The sequence below is a fragment of the Pezoporus flaviventris genome, unplaced genomic scaffold (genome assembly GCF_033815535.1).
Source record: "Pezoporus flaviventris isolate CSIRO_AGI_PZ_B2104156 unplaced genomic scaffold, CSIRO_AGI_Pfla_v1 ptg000025l, whole genome shotgun sequence".
Classification (NCBI taxonomy): Eukaryota; Metazoa; Chordata; class Aves; order Psittaciformes; family Psittacidae; genus Pezoporus; species Pezoporus flaviventris.
The window spans coordinates 27,879,380-27,899,451 of NW_026892573.1; the positions used below are offsets into that span (position 1 = coordinate 27,879,380).

The 20,072-nt window shown below is 41.7% G+C and overlaps 1 protein-coding gene across 1 annotated transcript in view; it reads right to left on the reverse strand.

Moving 5' to 3' along the window:
- The window catches only part of TMEM135 (transmembrane protein 135), a 163,078-nt gene that overhangs the window by 47,323 nt on the left and 95,683 nt on the right, over nt 1-20,072 (reverse strand). Inside the window, exon 6 of the mRNA XM_061457995.1 lies at nt 10,970-11,016. Coding sequence (XP_061313979.1) covers nt 10,970-11,016 — 47 coding nt within the window. The remainder of the gene's footprint in view (nt 1-10,969; nt 11,017-20,072) is intronic.

Consider the following 20,072-nt stretch of genomic DNA (forward strand, 5'->3'; position numbering starts at 1 on the left):
CTTAAATCTTCTCCCTTAGTACTCCATCTGTAAAATGTAAAGTGTCTCAAATGTATGTGAGTCAACTAAGTGCTAAATCTTTACTATAGAGTGTACACAGCATAAACTCCAGAAAAGTAACTTTAAATAAGGAAGGAAATACTAACTTTCTGTAACATTTGGTGATAATCATAGGCAAAATACATCTTAACAGTTCCGAAATCCTGCAAAACTACAATTCAATCCCTACACCCTGTGAAAGGGTCTTTTCAGCTCCAGGATTAAAGCAGCCGGAAATGTCATCTGCACTCCACTTCCACTCACAGACCTTGACACTTTAATGCCAGCATCAAAGACAGAAATTGAATCTGTGAAGCTCAATTGCTTTCTCATCATCTGACTTCTAACATCAGCCTTGTTCTGACCAGTGCCTTGAGAGCTGGGAGCTGGAGCCTTACGGGTGATGCTTGGCATCGCCAGCGACCGCATCCCTGCAAAAGGCATTCCAAGGCAGCTACAAGCAGTTTATTCTCGGAGCCTGAGAACCAGAAGCTATTTCCTCTCTTCTATTTCGTATTTAAGGATGACAGGAAGATGATAAACAGCCAAAGCCCAGACACATCGATATATTAGCAGGACAAAAGCCCTTTGTGATTGACAGACGAAACCCAAAGAAGGGGAGGAGACCCTCTTTCTCTTCCTTTGGGGATGGGGCTGCACAGAGACGCCTGAAACTTTAGCCCTCAAAAGCTTCTCCCTTTACTAGCAGATCACCTTGCAGGTAAACACCTTCCTGGTTCATTGAGTCACTGTTACGTATCTGAAAAAGAATCTCCACTGAAAAGTGATAATGGTGGAAAAATACTCCCTATTGTACAGGCATAATTCTTGTATCGCTTGTCTGCAGGCAATGTGTTTCCTCTCCTGAGGAGGCTGTGCAACTGGATCCAACTACATGTAAAGCAATCTGTTCAAACGAGGACAAGATTTACTGTTGGAAAGAAGAGGTTTAAATAAGTCCCAGCAGCCTATGTACCATATGTCTCAAAGTGACCATACATGGAAGATTAATATCTTTACATTATATGTAAAAGCTGGTATTTTCTATAAAAGAGTAAACATTGATTTAGCAAAGACAATGAAATATTTGCAATAACCCCTAAAGCCCCTAATTATTTCTATAGACTATTTAGTTACATTTTTAATAGTGTAGACATGGTACTAAAATCCCTATTTCAGTTGTTTTAGAGCATGCAAACTGGCATGTGTACCATGCAAGGTGGCAATGGAAAACAAACTTCTATGTAAATGTATTCTTTTCTTCCCACATAGCTATAAAATCCATGGCACTATTTAATCCACAGGAAACACGAAGTAAGCCATCAGAGTTTAGTGTAAAAGTGGGTTTGTTTCTGTTTAAAGGCAGTGAAGCCCAACTAAAAAGAAGTCATCCACTTTAAGAGTATCTTCTTGACTTTGGACATGTGTATTACTAAGGAACAGATGTATCAGTCTATCTCAGTATGAAAAGTTGCAACCACAAAAAATGTTAGGAGAGATGGGAAGTTGACTGCACCACATTTTCTTCACTCACTGACAGCTGACAAAGCATTTCTGCATACTGGAGAATCAGGAGCAGCACGATCTACCCATGGGAAAATCAAAATCCAGCCTGACTTCAGCCCATACAGTTAATATTCTTCACTTATACCTAATCTAACCATAGCTTACACCTTCAAGAATGGAGCTAGTTTGAAGGCAAGAGTATAACACAATAAAATACCTGCCTACTCATTTCAATCCATTGTCACCTTTTCAGCTTGAAAGACAAAGTGAAAAATAGCGGGAACTGGGAATGGAAAACCTACTATGACAAGAAAGGTGGTTCAAAGGGATTCCAAGCCAAAAGGACAATGATCACCTTTATTGTGAGGTATCATTTGAGCATAGTAAAGGTTTAGGTAATGCTCAGGTATATAAAAGAGCTGAAGACACAGAGTAGTGCAAGAGCATATAACATTTCTCTATTAGATCAAGAGGCACTAAAAAAAAGGAAAAGGGATGACCTGGTGACTTGTAAATTAGGTACTTGGATGATTCAATGTGCTTTTAAGTAAGTACTCTCTCTGAAGAGCTTTAGGAAAACTGCACAAAGCTGCACTTAAAGCCCTACTAATGCAATAGCCCATGTTCTCCCACTCCTTTAGTTACAGCTGGATCCTTGCTGGTGGAAGCCTTATTCTGCTTGGCCTCTTACTCCTTCACTGCAGATACTGCCCTGTCTCCCCTCCTCATGTTTCTCTTTTCTTCCCTGGTCAAGCAGTGCATCAGATAGCGAGAGCAGGTAAAGTGGCAGCAGCCAGCTTTGGCACTCAGCACAGCCCATCAGTCATCCCCAAGTGTATACAGAGCCAAAGGAGTGAGAGGGATTCAAAGAAGAAAACACTTAGAAAGAGGCACTCGAGAGGAGCATAACACAGGCAGCTCCCAGCCAGAGCCTCCCCCAGCCCCTTCCCTCCCGTCGGCTCCCACCACCACTGCCAACAACTGACCATGACGTGGGGCAGTGACACAAATCGTCTGTCCCCGCTGCTAACAACACTGCTGCTGCTATAGGCTCTACCTCACCCTTCCTAGACTCTCATCCGCTTTTCAGGAGAGATTGCGGAGCTGCCGGCTGGGATGCGGGAGGCAGAGACTGGCATGGGCACCATCACGGCACCAGGTAACAGCTGCTCTGATTCTCTCCTCTTAAAACTTACTATCAAAAGGAGTGTTTGAGGTACTGTAAAGATATTCAGGCTGAGAGACTTGGGCTTGCTCAGCCTGGAAAAGAGAAAGCTCAGGGGAGACTTTATAATATTCTTTCAGTACCTAAAGGGGCTCACAAGAAATCTGGAGAGGGACACTTTGCAAGGGTGTGTAGGGAAAGGAGAAGGAGGAATGGCTTTAAACTGACAGAGGGACACTTAGATTAGGTATTAGACAAATTCTTCCCTGTGAGGGTGCTGAGGGGCTGGCACAGGGTGCCCACAGAAGCTGTGGCTGCCCCATCCCTGGCAGTGCTCAAGGCCAGGCTGGATGGGGCTTGGAGCAACCTGGGCTAGTGGAAGGTGTCCCTGCCCGTGGCAGGAGGCTGGAACTGGATGAGCTTTTTGGTCCCTTCCAACCCAACCACTCTATGATTCTATGATATTTATGCTTACCCCTCTGAACACCTAGATTTTACAATACGGACTCTCAGCTTTGGTTTTGCTCCCTCTGATGCACACAGACGTGCACTCTGTAACCTCTGTTGGAAGACAGCCATGGACTTCTTGCCATTGCTTGGCTTGGCGTGAGAGCCATACCATGGCTGACAGTAAAATAATGAGCACAAGGAATAAGGGCGATGTGGCATGCAGTTCCTAGGAAGAAACTGTAAATACCACAGGCATCAAGGGATTAACAATCACCATCAAGATGTCCAAACTCTTCTCTGGGGATATTTTCAGGAATGTAGTCCCAACAACTCCTGGTGCCTTAAGACCAAAGTCTGTTCTAGTAAGGTTTCAGTATCACATACACACATCTTTGGGAGGTAAATACGAATATTAAATGTTACACTCTAATCCCTAAACTTCCTGCACTGTTATCACATACTATCTCAAGAACATTTACAAGGCACTGGGAAAAAGCTCTCAGTAAACTGAACATGATTTGACAGATGCCTAATTTAAAGGAATGCTTTAAGTGCTATTACCAATTGAGCAAAATGTAAGCCAGACATCAGGTGATTATTACTAAATATGCAGGTGAGATTCAGGAACAAGTCAATGATAACATGGACATGTATACTTTGAAGGACAGAAAAAAACAACAGCAAATTTCAACTGCTTCCCAGTTCATAAGATGCATATCTAGGAAGCATCAGAGGTATAGATGCATTCTCCTTCTACTCCTGACAAGGATCTATAGAGACCATGCAGATTCCTGTAGTTTGTACTTTATACTGCTGCACAAATTTATATTGCTGTACAAATTTAAACAACTTTAGTTAGAATTCAGAAGGTTTTCAATTATTTCACGTATTTTTTCCAAGCAGGAAAGTGTTTTGTCTATGATGTCTTTTTGCTGTAACTTCCATTTAAAGACTTTGGCATTAACCCAGAATAATCAATATGGAAATATATATTTTAATATATATTTCCTCTTCCTTTTTTGCTCTTATTAGCTGAAGATGAGCTGATTTTCTTTTTATATTAAAGCAAAAAATGGATTCATGAAATAGAAGGTTAACACAGGTGGTACATGCAGAGGAAGCTAGAAAAAAGTTTCATAGTATCTCAGCATTACATTAATGATAAATATATATCTCTAAATAATTATAAAGGCCATTTTAGAATATTTTTAACAGGGTTTCTAGGTTTTAAGGGAATACATTAGCCCAGATTTGTTCCCCTAGAACCATGCAAGTAAGTTTTGGTGCACAATCACCCGTATCATAGAATCACAGAATAGTTTGGGTTGGAAAGGACCTAAAGATCATCCAGTTCCAACCCCTGCTATGGGCAGGAACACCTTCTGCTAAACCATGTCACCCAAGGCTCTGTCCAACCTGGCCTTGAACGCTGCCAGGGATGGAGCATTCACAACTTCCTTGGGAAACCCATTCCAGTGCCTCACCACCCTAACAGGAAAGAATTTCCTCCTTACATCCAATCTGAACTTCCCCTGTTTAAGTTTGAACCCGTTACCCCTTGTCCTGTCACTACAGTCCCTAATGAAGAGTCCCTCCCCAGCATCCCTATAGGCCCCCTTCAGATACTGGAAGGCTGCTATGAGGTCTCCACGCAGCCTTCTCTTCTCCAGGCTGAACAGCCCCAACTTCCTCAGCCTGTCTTCATACAGGAGATGCTCCAGTCCCCTGATCATCCTCGTGGCCTCCTCTAGACTTGTTCCAACAGTTCCATGTCCTTTTTATGTTGAGGACACCAGAACTGCACACAATACTCCAGGTGAGGTCTCACAAGAGCAGAGTAGAGGGGCAGGATCACCTCCTTCGACCTGCTGGTCACGCTCCTTTTGATGCAGCCCAGGATACGGTTGGCTTTCTGGGCTGTGAGCGCCCACTGAAGCCGGCTCATGTTCATTTTCTCATCAACCAACACCCCCAAGTCCTTCTCTGCACGGCTGCTCTGAATCTCTTCTCTGCCCAATCTGTAGCTGTGCCTGGGATTGCTCCGACCCAGGTGTAGGACCACACACTTGGCATGGATATCATGCCAAGTCTCATTATGATCAGGCAATGAGAGGCAGCTCCACAACACTGATTTGCCTGTCTTTTCCCTTTATTTCCTAACTTTAATATCTCAGATAAGTACCTAAAACAGAAATAAGAGTCTTGCACAAAGGCCCCACAGATACACAGATCCAACAGATGTAAGGTTCTCTTTAATGCTACATTAGAGATCAGATTTGGTTTCTTGTAATTTTATGGATACCATTATTGTCCCATTCCTCCCACACTACCCAAATGAACAGGTGAGAAACAGTGATTTGTACTTCAAGAAGACAGAAACAGAAGAAATGGGATTTGCTCATGGACATCCTACAGCAGTCACTGCAGACAGCTGAAGGTGCAAGAGTATCGCCAGAAGCTGCTTAAGATGCCCACCACAATCCCACTGGGCACTGCAATTTTCATAGAATCACGGAATGGTTTGGGTTGAAGGGACCTGAAAGCTCATCCAATTCCAGACCCCTGCCATGGGCAGGGACACCTTCCACTAGAGCAGGGTGCTCCAAGTGCCATCCAACCTGTCCTTGAAAACTGCCACGGATGGAGCATTGTGCATCTGTTAAGTCTAGATAGTCTTCTCACCTGTATGAAAATCAAATAATCATAGAAGGAGGAAGGGATTTTTTTCATACTAATTTAACCTCTCCTTAAGAATTATTTCTTCTCTTAGGAAAAGCAGAAAAATCTCAAATTCTTGCAGTGAAATACGCTTCAGACGTACCTTTAACTCTACTATATCATTTTTAACATAGAGGTTGGTTCATAACATTAGCCTGGGGAGAGCATCTTCCCTCTCCAGTGAGCACAGCGGAGAGCTAACACCCAAACTCTGCAAAACTCCACAGCAACCTCCCTTCAAACCAGAACTGAAACAATACTACATGGTACTGCAAGTTGAAAAGGACAAAGAAAACACCTTGAAATTCAGCAGAAATCTGATAAAGGAGTATGAAAGAGAAGAAAACAAAAGGTGCTTCCTGAAAATAGAAAAGTAAAAATACTTTCTCACCTTTTATTCTAGGGGTAGATAAACAGCACTCAGATTATCTTACCTTTCTACCCGTATTTGCAGTTGAACTAAGGCTACATAACCCTAAAGCAAGGCTCTGCCAGAGAAAAGTCATAGTTAACCTATAAGGTTATCTCTTTATCTGCAACCCCCTCCTGTGATGCCATGTTTTACTTTTGCTCACACTAAATAAAACGAGCTGATATTTATAGCATTTCTTAGGAGACTGAATGTTTTCATCTGCTCACCAGGTGACCCAAAATACCTCAGAAATCATGTTTCATGACAGTTACCAAAACAATGCTTCAAACCACTAACTCTGAGATGTTTATATAAGGATAGTAAAAATATATATATAAACATGGAAAAAATTCTCATCTGTTGTTTTTTCTTCTGAATTATTAGCTAATAATTTAATAGCAAATGACTTTTAATGTACTCCTTTAATTCTACAGCGAATGTAAAAGACTTCAAAATAGTTTTAATAAGAAAGGGGAAATTATTTTGTATTAAATCCATAAAATAGCGACTCCAACCATTAAGCTTGCCCACTCTACAGTACAAAAGAGAGTAGAATTAAAAGGCAAATATATGTTTCAGTAGTTGCTTCTGTACAAAAGGGAGCTGAGGTGATTAAACATGGGACTGGTACCACAGAAAGAAAGATAAAATAAAGAAACTTAAGGCACTTTGAAATATCATGTCAAAATACGGAATAAAATACAGGATATGTGTTTCACGGGGAAAGAAAAGTAAATAGCTGTAATTTGGGAGGGTAGAATTTCATTAATGAGATAGAATAAAGGGCTCTGCGAACAAAAGGACCTTTCTTAAAGGTTTTCAGTGACTTTACACAAGTTTCATTACTCCACCTTAATGGCAGTATATGACAGCGCATCCCCATTTCACTGTTCTTTTCACTGTATTTCTCATTAGCCATTTTCAATCAATAGATAATATATAAATGACATTAAGAGACCAAGAGCTTTCTGTTGTGAGTGACACAAACCCCGAGTTATGAAAACCACCACATTCTGCTTTGTGAAATCCCAGCAGTAACTTCTCACTGGCTGAAATTATTGCTTCAGAAAGTAACATTTTAACATCTATCACTATAGAAGGCAACTTATGGTCCATCAATCAACAGAACCATCCAACTTCCCATAATAGCTGGTTTCAGCCTGTAAATGCTTTCCTTTCGAGGGTTCAGAGAAGAGTTAACATATGCCTATTATATACGGGTGGTGTAGAGTCTGAGGATTAACTACTATAGCAACCAGTGCTTCAGTCTGCCTACACTTACTCACCCAAATGGCTGGATTTTCTAAGTTTATGTGGACAGGATTTATATGGAGGTGTTCATTTATTGTGCAGCGACTGCAAGTGTTCTATTACGTGGATTTCTTCAATTGTGTATAAAAGCAGAGCCATTGCATCACTCTTCTGCAAAACCCCAGTGTAATATTCAAAATCAAACTGTTACTATAACAACATCAATTTGATTGTATTTTACAAGTATTTATTTTACACATTATAATATTCCTCCTGCTTGGTTTATTCTATTCAGTTATTCTAGACTGCTATTCTGGTCAGCCAGCACCATGCATTATTCAAACTGAAACAAGATGACATGAAAACATGGTATAATCAAACCTTTCCACCCATAACTCCATGCAAACTGTAATTTATTATTTTCTTAAATAGAAGTATTAAATTGTGCTTTTGTTACAAGACACTTTAAAAATGTTGCTTTTTAAAACAAATCTTACATGACATCATATAACATCAAGAACGATTCTTTAAGTGGTGAGTATTAAGTCCTTGTTGAGTTCAATGTCACCTGAAAACTCATTCCTTAAGGTATGGGAACGTTTCTCTCCCTACATACACTTCTGTATGTGAGTTTTTAGGAGAAAATGGGCAGAAGAGGAAAGAATCCTGTTTCAACTGTGATGACCCGTGCATTACACATATGAGTGACAGCACTACACACATTACAGTACACTATCCTCACACTACAGTACAGCTATCCACAAATGAGTGATGTATCATTTCATCACTCCCAGTAGGGCTGAGCAGAAGCATTTGGAGAAAAAGTAGAGGTTTAATTTAGGAGAAAAGTACCAGAAAAGGACAAGAAAGAAAAAAATACTACATTAAAATATGATTCCTCTGTCTCTAAATACAGCTTTGTTGTCTGCAAACCTATCATCTGCATTTCAGCTGCCTTCTTCCTAGTACAGTCTTCTATTTTTTGTCCTGCCTGCTGACATGATCTTATTCTTTTCCTCTTCAGTCACACTCTCCTTCCCTCTCCCTACTGTCTCCCTTGCCATATTGCTCTTTTGAATTTACCTTTCATTCTGACTCCCTTCTCATGTCATGTATTCTGCAGTAATTATTCCTGGTTTCTCTTCTACCATTTCAGTAACCTCCCTTTTTGTGCCTCTGCTCCCTAAGCAGTTGGTGTTCTCCTATTGTACTTCTATGACTAGAAATTGCAGAAAACCACTCTCATTTGGTGTAGTAGAAGAGTCCCATTGTTTCCTCTACTGATTTTCAGTGATGCCCCTGCCTGCCTGGACCACTAACCTGTTCATACCTTCAACCTCCTGTCCCTACTCCATACATTCTACAAGACATGTTGCTTTCAACAGCACACAACTGGAATTTGGGGATTTTTCCAGGTAACAGCTTTCAACTGCATTCAGTGAAGCACAACAAAGCTTTCCTCCCTCCAAAGACTTTACTGACCATTGTCTTCGACATATTACATTAAACATTTAATGTTATGACAGCCATCGATGTGCATCAAAAAGTGGAAGAAACTCACTCCTTAGAGCAGTAACTCCCATGTTAACCCAAAATCTGTTCCTATGGATCTGAGAGTACAACCTGCAGCCTCAGCAGGGAAATTTTCAATTGCTTCCTTCTATTTCCTTCCTCAATATCTAAGTGAATTCATCCCTGCTGCAATTTATTGTAAGAAGAAATTGTCTTGCTCTGTCATGTCTCATCCTTTCCATCACAGTCAGCAAGAATGGACTATTGATTCTCTTGCTCTTTTCAGCACTCTTGTACCTGAAGACAGTCATCCCATCCCATGGAGTGACTTTTTATTTTTAAATTAAGCAAACACAATCCATCTTTTTAAACAAGCCAAGTTTTCCAAACTCCAAATCGCTCCCTGAGGTTTCTCTGACTCTTCCCTGTTCTTAGCACATAACAATAAGAAAGGATACAAAGAGAAGTTCTTCCCTGTGAGGGTGCTGAGGCACCAGCACAGGGTGCCCAGAGAAGCTGTGGCTACCCCATCCCTGGCAGTGTTCAAGGCCGGGTTGGAAGGGGCTTGGAGCAAGCTGCTCTAGTGGAAGGTGTCCCTGCCCATGGCAGGGGGTTGGGACTGGATGAGCTTTAAGGTCCCTTCCAACCCAGACCATTCCGTGATTCTGTGATTGCAATTTTAGAAGAGAAAGTGGTCTGGAGCCCATCAAACTGCCAGTGTTGCTGTGTCAGGTCAGGAGGAACTCACCAAACACCTCGCTGCGCTCTGGTCAGTTCTCATTTAACATCCGGGTTGTCCCTAAAACACCGGTTTATTACCAAAGACACAGATGGGAGACAACTAACTTCCTCCAAAATCATGCAACATTTATAGCTTTGACCAGCATTTTGGTGGTTTGAGATGGTTTAATCAGTATTCATACAGACAAGTGTCAAACTTCAGTCCTGTAACTCAAATCCTCCAAAGCTGCTATGCCATGACTCTGGGAAGCAGAAGAAAATAAAGCAAGGAGAAGACTACCAGTGCAAGGGCCTTAATGGGTGGTAGATGAGAGGGGGAATTCTTCTTCAAATAAACTGACAGCTTTCCCCTATCCACAGACTGTTCTTGCCCAACACCCATAAATAACCTGTAAGTAATGGAATTATGAAAAGAGAAAGCTGCAGCTTCCAGAGTTTTGCAATTACCAGGGGATCACAGGGCTTGCAGAACCGTAGATGGCTGCATGCCACAGAAGTTGTAAGTCAGAGGGCTGTAGTCAAAGGTTATTTTAACAAGCAACTTTCCAGCTTGAGAGAGAATAAGGAAAATTTGAGGCCTGGTATTTAAAAAGGAAGCAATGAGAAGGTAAATCACATATACCTTGCAAGCCAAGGGAGAAAAAGATTAGTGTCTCATCTGATTCCAATACTGTATGTTTTTAAAGAAGGAATACAATCGATACCTTGTGAAAAAGTATGTGAAACGAATGTACTCTACAATTAACAGAAGGCACCTGCACCCATGTGAGAGATCGGGTATTATCAACAAGTGTACAATCTCATTTTCTTGTTCTTCTCCATTTTCACCAGAAGAAAAAATATCACCTCCCCTGCCACAAGCCACTTCAGAACATACATGAACAGCACTATTTCAGCTGTTTCATACTATGTAATGTCAGATCTCCAGAGTCTTAATTACGAGCTGAGAGGAGGCTTCTTAAGTAATCAGTATAGCCTCCAGAAGATTTAAAACATTTAACTCAGCATTTCCCCTTTTAGCCCAATTGGGGATTTAATGCCATGGCAGCATCAATTCAGAAAGCATGAGTCAAGAATATACAAGTTTTCAGATGAATACCCAAAATCAAGTGAGCTTTTAGAAATGCTGCTTAAAATAATCCTTACAAACATATATACATAAACTAGCAACGTACCTGAAAAAGAACATGAACAGAGCAGCTGTGATGCAGAACAAAAGGACCTACAAGAAGGAGAAAGAGTGTTATTACATAAAACATCACACTACTGCTGTGTGTTCTGGATCATGAAGTTTTTACAACTGCTATAAAAGTTACACATTATTTATGCACTTGACAGACCAGGATGAAAGCCTGTCTGAAACCACCAAAGGGATTCTCTTGTTCCTAGTGGACTTCGAGCTGCTCCTGTAGAAGGTTAAAAACCCTACGAAATCCAAAGCAGTGTAGTGGGACAAATGATCCCATTTAAAATAGTCTGGAATAAAATAATAAATAACAAAATACAACAATATAATGAAAATAATAACACAATAGAACAGCAATTTAAACATGGTATGTTGTCTAACTTTGCTTCTGTGATTTATTCAGATATCATATTGCTAGCTTCAGTTCAAAAGGTAGGACAGTTAAGATGCATGTACAGGAAGCTGCTTTTGCTTCATTCCACTCCCAAATGAGAGTATCCTTCCCAGTTTACCTCACTGTTAATCTCACATGGAATAATCCCATCCTCCTCTAGATTATCAGTGTAATCATACAGGACTCATTGAGCCAATTTAGCAGCACCCCAGCACTGAGAGGGGAATATCCTACTTCTTCCTCTCTGCTGGGGCTCCGTGCTCCCATCTTCTCCTCTCCACCTGCACAGTGACTCACAAACACTGATGAAAATGAACTCAAGGAGGTACAGAAAGCAGCTCCAAACTTTGGAGAGCTTTCTCCAGTTGGGTGAGATAAGGAGATTGCTGGAAGTGTGTAAAAGCACCAGCGCAGGCCCAGGCAAAAGCGATGGAGAGGACTTCTGTGCCAGGAGCAGAGAAGGGCAGAAAGGGTAAAGCCATCCTCCTTGAAATACCAAGAAGGTGCTGTGCCCTGAGTATGAGAACCAGCTGCACATACAGCTGCTTCAGGAACAACTACGCCATGCTTTAAACCCACAACCTGCCTTAATCCACACCATCTTTGCTAGATACAGCTCAAGAGTGAGAAAACGCTGTTTAGTTCTAGATACACTGGCCCATATTCACACCTTCATTCAGGAGGCAAAAACCTTGGAGAAAAATCACCTGCTCTCACTCACTGCCAACCAGTTTTGATCATGATAGGATGCAGACAGCTTCAGTGAGAAGAAATGGAAATGCCAGCAGCAGAGCATGTCTAAACCTCATAAAGACACACAACAGGAGGCTGCTGTGTGTTGATACAGAAAGTGTGATAACAAATTGAACAGGAAAAGTTTACATTGAATTTCAGAGAAAAAAATCTTACAATGAGACCACTTCCCTTTTCCATGTTCTCTGGCATGTGACTTACAATTAGGTCACACAAGACATTGTCACGATTACTGTGTAAACTACCCTGTTGGCCTTTATTTTTCCCTTTTCCTTCCCCAGTAACTATCATATTGTATTATTCTGCATCAAAAATGTGAGCATCTGAAATAATTTTACGTGAAATCATTAGTGCACAGTGAATATTGACATAAGTGTCAGTGGGCACAGAGCTGCTCGAGAACACTGCAGGAGAAAACTCTAATATAGAGAAGACCACTGTCAAACTAAAAGGCATTTTAACTGCGGTCACCACAGAGGTTTTGCTTCCCTCTTCAGTAAGAATCTGAATGATGCAACAGAGATTATGTCATAAATTCACAAAATCCTTCAGAAACCAGGATTTCACACAAAGTAATTGAATTGCCCAAAGTCAACAAGATGAAATTCAATGAAAACAAACACGAAGTAGTTGGCAGGAGAAATCACATCCATAAAAACCAGGACAAGAAACAACTGTGTAGGCAGCACAAGAGCATGACAAGTTCCACAGATCAGAAATAAATAGGCACCAGCAATACAACGTTGTGGAAAGTGCTGTAAAATACTACACAGTCTTTTTAATGACCTGGTGGAAGCAACACCCCTAACTACAGTGCTGTAGTTAAAGAAAAGCATAGATAAAGCAAGACAGTCCAGAAGAGAACAGTGAAAATAGCGGGCAGGTACTGGACGAGTGTTGGGACATGGATTAAACTAAAAAAGAGGTAGCAAGTGACAAACATGACAACTATTGTGTATGCACAGTTCTGGTGTCCTCACATAAAAAGGACATGGAACTGTTGGAACAAGTCCAGAGGAGGCCACGAGGATGATCAGGGGACTGGAGCACCTCTGTATGAAGACAGGCTGAGAAAGTTGGGGCTGTTCAGCCTGGAGAAGAGAAGGCTGCGTGGAGACCTCATAGCAGCCTTCCAGTATCTGAAGGGGGCCTATAGGGATGCTGGGGAGGGACTCTTCACTAGGGACTGTAGTGACAGGACAAAACAGTTCAAACTTAAACAGGGGAAGTTTAGATTGGATATAAGGAAGAAGTTCTTTACTGTGAGGGTGGTGAGGCACTGGAATGGGTTGCCCAAGGAAGCTGTGAATGCTCCATCCCTGGCAGTGTTCAAGGCCAGGTTGGACAGAGCCTTGGGTGACATGGTTTAGTGTGAGGTGTTCCTGCCCATGGCAGGGGGGTTGGAACTGGATGATCTTAAGGTCCTTTCCAACCCTAATTATTCTATGATTCTATTTTTATATAATTACCTTATACTGACAAATCTGTCTCGTCGAGTACAGAAGGAGGAAGATAGAGCTAAATCTACAGCAAAGACAAGGCAGGTCACATAATGACTATGGGTAGTGATACACCAGAACCAGCTGCCTGTGAGATTGTGAAATCTCCTTTACCAGAGGTGTTCAAGATCGATAGAGGCAAGTATCTCTTAGAAATGTGCTGGGCATGTTTGATACTGTCTCTCCCAACACTGGCACAACTGAAGGACAGCAAGATGTGCAGCTAAACCTGACTCTTTTACATGAAATGCACAGCCCAACGTGGAAAGCCCAGTGACTATCTTCTTGCCATAGCACCAAGAACCACAGAATGATTTGGGTTGGAAAGCTCATCCAGTTCCCAACCCCCTGCCATGGGCAGGGACACCTTCCACTAGCCCAGGTTGTTCTAAGCCCTATCCAACCTGGACTTGAATGATTCCAAGGATACAGAAGGCAAATGGTCACCTACAGAATTTTTTGCAGCACCCTCAGTACAATATACAATGCCTCTTCTAGACTTAAAACCAACCTTACTAAAAAAAGGTAAAATAATACTAAGGCCCACAGAAATATAACTCTAAATACTGAGTGAATTTAAGCCTCATTATCCAGGAAGCAGGAAGCCTTGTTTGGGTTTTCTCTTGCAGAGTCCATCACTATTTGATTTACGATAGAAGGTCAACAATTAGTGCTTGGCAACACAGAGACCTTGAAACATTCCAGCTGCAGAACCAGAGACAACAAGCAGACAACATACATCTTTCAAATGAGAATGCTACACCCTAAATATTTGGATGCTTTAAAGGGATGCACATAGGTTACACTGAAAAAATCACTATGCTCCAGGGCGAGTCAGCATATTTGGTGTATAACATAAGGGCTGCAATTTAATTGATATTGTACTTTATTGGTCTCTATTAAACCTTAATAAAAAAAGAGGACAGTTGCTGACAAAACTGAAGAGGTTCTTTTTTTTTTCTAGAGCTCTGCTGGCTGACAAAGGTTATTCCTTTCAAGAAAGCTCAGCCCTCATTTAAACAGCGTCACAAAGCAACATTCAGCAGCGCTGAGCACAAACCAAAACGCTTTGGCTGAAAGCAGTTAACAGCAGCCCCAGTAACACCAGCAGCCCCAGCTCACCAATGACTTGCCCTCACAGCCAGACAGAACTCTTGGACCAGAGAAAGGAAAAATAACAGACAAAACTCCTAAACCCACCCCCAAGTCTCGTGTATTCAGACTGTTGTGCATATTACCTAATGCTAAGGTTATGTGTACTTTCCTCAAGTAGTTTCACTACAGCCAGATTTCCTGGGGTAAAAGAAAAGCCTCTGACTAGAGGCTGCTGCTTCTCCCATTCAGCCAGAATACAGAGTAGGACTGAAGTTTGTCATAAGGTACCACACACCTTGTGATTGAAAGGAAAAGCCCTGAAGATACACATAACCTATGTAAATGAAAGCAGGAGGGGGGAAAAGTGATCAGTGATTATCAGCTGGCACAAGTGTGTCAGAGCCACAGCTCAACCTTGAATAGTGTTAAACACAGCTTGCAGGAGACCTGTTTCAGCCACTGGCACATCAACACTCAACTTCCAGCATATCCATGAAGCCTGAAAACCATCACTTTGCTGATCAGCCACTTTGCAATGTATGCGAGAGCTGTATCTACACTTGAGGGTGAAAAAAGTCAAGTTCCTATTCCCAGTTGCTGAAGGCTGTGTGCTACAGAAATGAGAATTCTCAGCTAAGGTCAGCCTGAGGAAACTCCTATTGGTAAAAACCATGGAAAATTAACAACCCCGTAAAAAACAGGCCAATAATTATTATTTGAGCCCGTGTTTTCCAAAAGTTACAAGTAAGAGAAAGTAAGATTTACTATTGTACATTTTTAATCAATCACTGATTAGTATTTCTAGAAGTATGGCCACAGTAATAAAGGTTTCATATTAATATGCTTGCTTTCTCAAATGACTGCTTTTTAATAGAGATTTTTCACTTTTACAAGCATTTTGTGCTTTACAAACATACACATGGGACCTTTGTATAGTGTTCAGTAACAGACTTTTAAAATACATGATCCAGAAAAAAGAAACTATTTTATGTATTTTAAAATCCTTAAAACAAGCCATTTATCCACAGAAGAGCTTACTGCTGCCTCTGCTGACAGAAGTTATAAGCATGCTTTTACCTTTATACCCCTCATTGAATAGCAGTACAGTAATTGTAGTATCTTTTATTATACCCGTTAACATCACCAGAGATGAAGGAAGATGCTCCAGAGCACACAGCCTGTTCTTCAGGCATGAGGAAAGGGGTTTTGTAGCCCAAACCCATTCTGTTGGGTCTAATAAAAATAACCCTAGCTTTAACCATAAATCCAGAGTTAAATATTGGTGCAATCATAGAAATTTGTCTACTGTTGAGTGTAGTTCCTAAATGTTATTTGAAGACATGTTATTGCTCCAATAAAAATGCTTTCTCCAGCACTTATCATTAAGATTATTCCTTAAGCAAGCTCACTTCTAACAAAATAGAAAGTAAATATAGGAACTAGACATGCAGATTAACAGTCAAGGAAATAGCTGTGAATAGAGTATCTCTTTTCTACCTGCACATTACAAAATGTAACCTGCAGCATCCTAATCAATGAGCTGTCTTTATAAAGTGTATATGCTATTCTATTCAAATAACAAAACAGCTGGTTAAAAAGTGTCACATTTTCTATGATCTTCTAGTAGTTAAAGGTGATGGAAATCATAGAATCTGAGTAATTACAGAAAGATAACAGAAGTCATATAAAAGATACCTGAAAAACCATTTAGTTCCAACCCCCTGCCACAGGCAGGGACGCCTTCTGCTAGAGCAGGTTGCTCCAAGCCCCTGTGTCCAACCTGGCCTTGAACACTGCCAGGGATGGGGCAGCCACAGCTTCTCTGGGCACCCTGTGCCAGCGCCTCAGCACCCTCACAGGGAAGAGCTTCTGCCTAAGAGCTCATCTAAATCTACTTGCTTCAGGTAATTTGTTTCTATGCAAAAGTGTAACACCATATGAAAAATCGTGGTTGTCCTTGACCAAGCTCAAATTTCTACTGATCCCATGAGACATGCCAATTGAAAATCCTAAACATAATTACCTCTCTCTGGACATTTCAGGGTATACAATGTTTTACCTTCCTTCCAAAGTAAACTCTGTCAAATCAAAACCTTTATAACACTCGATGTCTTCCTCTACTTGAAACCCACCGTATTCAGAGAAAAATTCATGAGCTATCAAAAGTAGAATCATAGAATCAAAGAATAGTTAAGGTTTGAAAGGACCTTAAGATCACCTAGTTCCAACCCCCCTGCCATGGGCAGGGACACCTCACACTAAACCATGTCACCCAAGGCCTCATCCAACCTGGTCTTGAACACTGCCAGGGATGGAGCATTCACAACCTCCCTGGGCAACCTATTCCAGTGCCTCACCACCCTCACAGGAAAGAACTTCCTCCTTATATCCAATCTAAACTTCCCCTGTTTAAGTTTGAACCCGTTACCCCTTGTCCTGTCACTACAGTCCCTAAGTACTGGAGAAAACTCTTGCCACAACCTCGGTCATCCACATAATGATTCTTTCCCTAGTTGAGATAAGGAAGTTTTGATGCACTGCAGTACTGCTGCTGCTTTATAACTGATGGGCTTTATGAAAATGTAGAAAACAATTTGTCTGATCCTTATTGGGCACTGGGCCAATTCAGCTGCACCGACACCACTTCAGCTTAGAGGCTCCTGATTTTTTATTGCCAGCAAGCCACAAGCAATCTCCAGATAAGATCAAAAGAAACACTAGTACGTGTTATTAAACAAGAGCTTATATAGATTCATCTTAAAGCACTGTTGTTTGATCACGATTACAACTGGCAAATGTAGAGGGTAACTGAGCCAAGACGGGGGAGCACCTGCCAGTCTCAGAAGAGCATGAAAGAATAAAAGAGAAGATTAAACCCTCGGTTTTCTAGTTCACAAATTCCACACAGAGATGTACAGTTGAGCATTGCAGCACCCTTCATTTGTTTCCTCAGAAAACACTTGCCAAGTGCATTCCCGTGTGTTCTCTTAGCCACAGCAAACACAGGTTTGTAACAGAGCCTCAAACTGCCACGGAACAGCCTCTTAAAGCTCTGGATGAGGGTGCACTGCTTTCAAGAAGGCCGAGAGACTTAAGTACAAAACAGTAATTGTCAAATGAAACAGCATTTCCTCACTACTGCACCTCACTGAAAAGGAAAAGAGCTACAGATTGGGCAGAGAAGAGATTCAGAGCAGTCCTGTGGAGAAGGACTTGGGGGTGTTGGTTGATGAGAAAATGAACATGAGCCGGCTTCAGCATGTGCTCACAGCCCAGAAAGCCAACCGTATCCTGGGCAGCATCAAAAGGAGCGTGACCAGCAGGTCGAAAGAGGTGATCCTGCCCCTCTACTCTGCTCTTGTGAGACTTCACCTGGAGTATTGTGTGCAGTTCTGGTGTCCTCAACATAAAAAGGACGTGGAACTGTTGGAACAAGTCCAGTGGAGGCCATGAGGATGATCAGGGGACTGGAGCACCTCTGTATGAAGACAGGCTGAGGAAGTTGGGGCTGTTCAGCCTGGAGAAGAGAAGGCTGCAGGGAGACCTCATAGCAGCCTTCCAGTGTCTGAAGGGGGCCTATAGGGATGCTGGGGAGGGACTCTTCATTAAGGACTGTAGTGATAGGACAAGGGGGAACGGGTTCAAACTTAGACAGGGGAAGTTTAGATTGGATAAAAGGAAGAAGTTCTTTCCTGTTAGGGTGGTGAGGCACTGGAATGGGTTTCCCAAGGAAGTTGTGAATGCTCCATCCCTGGCGGTGTTCAAGGCCAGTTTGGACAGAGCCTTGGGTGACATGGTTTAGTGTGAGGTGTCCCTGCCCATGGCAGGGGGGCTGGAACTAGGTGATCTTAAGGTCCTTTCCAACCCTAACTATTCTATGATTCTATTTTACAGTATATCATGGAAGATCTGGTCCATGCTCATTTCTAAGAATAATCTGTCCTTTGACACACAACTTGAAAGCAGCTCTAATGCTTAGCAGTGGGGACACATGTCCTGGTACTCCCAGGTCTCCAAGTCATACCCCATGCTATAAAACATAAACCCTCAATTATCTCTTGTAAAAACATCACTCTGGCTGCTAGACAGCTGCCTTGTCATTTCCAGTAGTTTCTAACTAGGGAAAAATAGTGCGCACACACACACACACACACACATATACACATGGAAAACAAGTACAGTACCTTATGGCTACAGAGACACCAAATTATTTGTCATGAATGTTCTTTCCTGTATTTAAGAAACACAAAATTATCTGGCTTAGTAATAATTACAAGAGGAAGAAAAGAGCAAGAGGAGACTCAAAGCAACATATCATTCAAATGAGAAACTACCTTCCTGAACCAAAACCCAAATCATAGTACCATATTCTAAAGATACTGACTTTCAAAAATCAAGTCTTTGATTTTTCCACCCTGTAAGGTGCATTTAAATTAAGCAAATTTATTTTCTTCCCTGCTTATCTGGTCAGGTAACACTATGGACTCAACTGCCCAGTACACAGACAGTCAGGTTGTCTCTAAGAACCAAGAGTAAGAGGAAGTAGTAAGGCTAAGGCAAGACAGCAGAACAACTCAATACCTCCCCATCTCCTCTCTGTGAGGACAATTAAACACAAAGTGTAGGCACAGCATCGCTTGGAATTCTTCACAGTGCTCAGACACTCAGGAACTGGAATAGTTCAAGTTCCTCTGCCTTCCAGACATAAACAGTCCCCAATGTGTGCAAGGCTAACTGTGGTAAAGACCAGTGCAGGAACCTCTGGCATTTCATTAAATTCTTCAGAGATCTCCTAGCAAAACAAAACAAAACAAAACTCCTTCCCCTTCCCAGCAAAGGCTGTTCTGAAACTAGAGAGTGAAGCAACAATTACCAGAGTGATGTTCTTGATCAATACCTCATCAAAAATACTGTGAACAAAGAGAATTAATACAGTTAAATATCTCAACAGGCAAAACCCTTGAGAAGAATAGGTTCTGTCAGACCTAAAATTCATACATATATATATAAGGACATGCCAGAGAAAGTCCTGCAAAGGACCACAAGGGATGAAGAGCCTGGAGGAGAGGCTGAGATAACTGGGATGGTTTAGTCTGCAGAAGACCCAGGGACAGGTTTACAGTCTAAGATTGTCTAAAACTGGCCCAGTGCAATACTACTGTAAGCTGTAGTAGTGTTCCACTTGACAGCTACACATCTCGCTGTGCAGGTCTGCTCACAGCTGGGTCGTGCTTCTCGGTTCAGGCTGAAGCTCCATGAATTACTTTCAGACAACATCACTTTACACAGTCACCGCTCCTCCTCCCCAGCACCTTTTCTTGCTGATCACTGCCATGTGTCTTCTGCTGGCA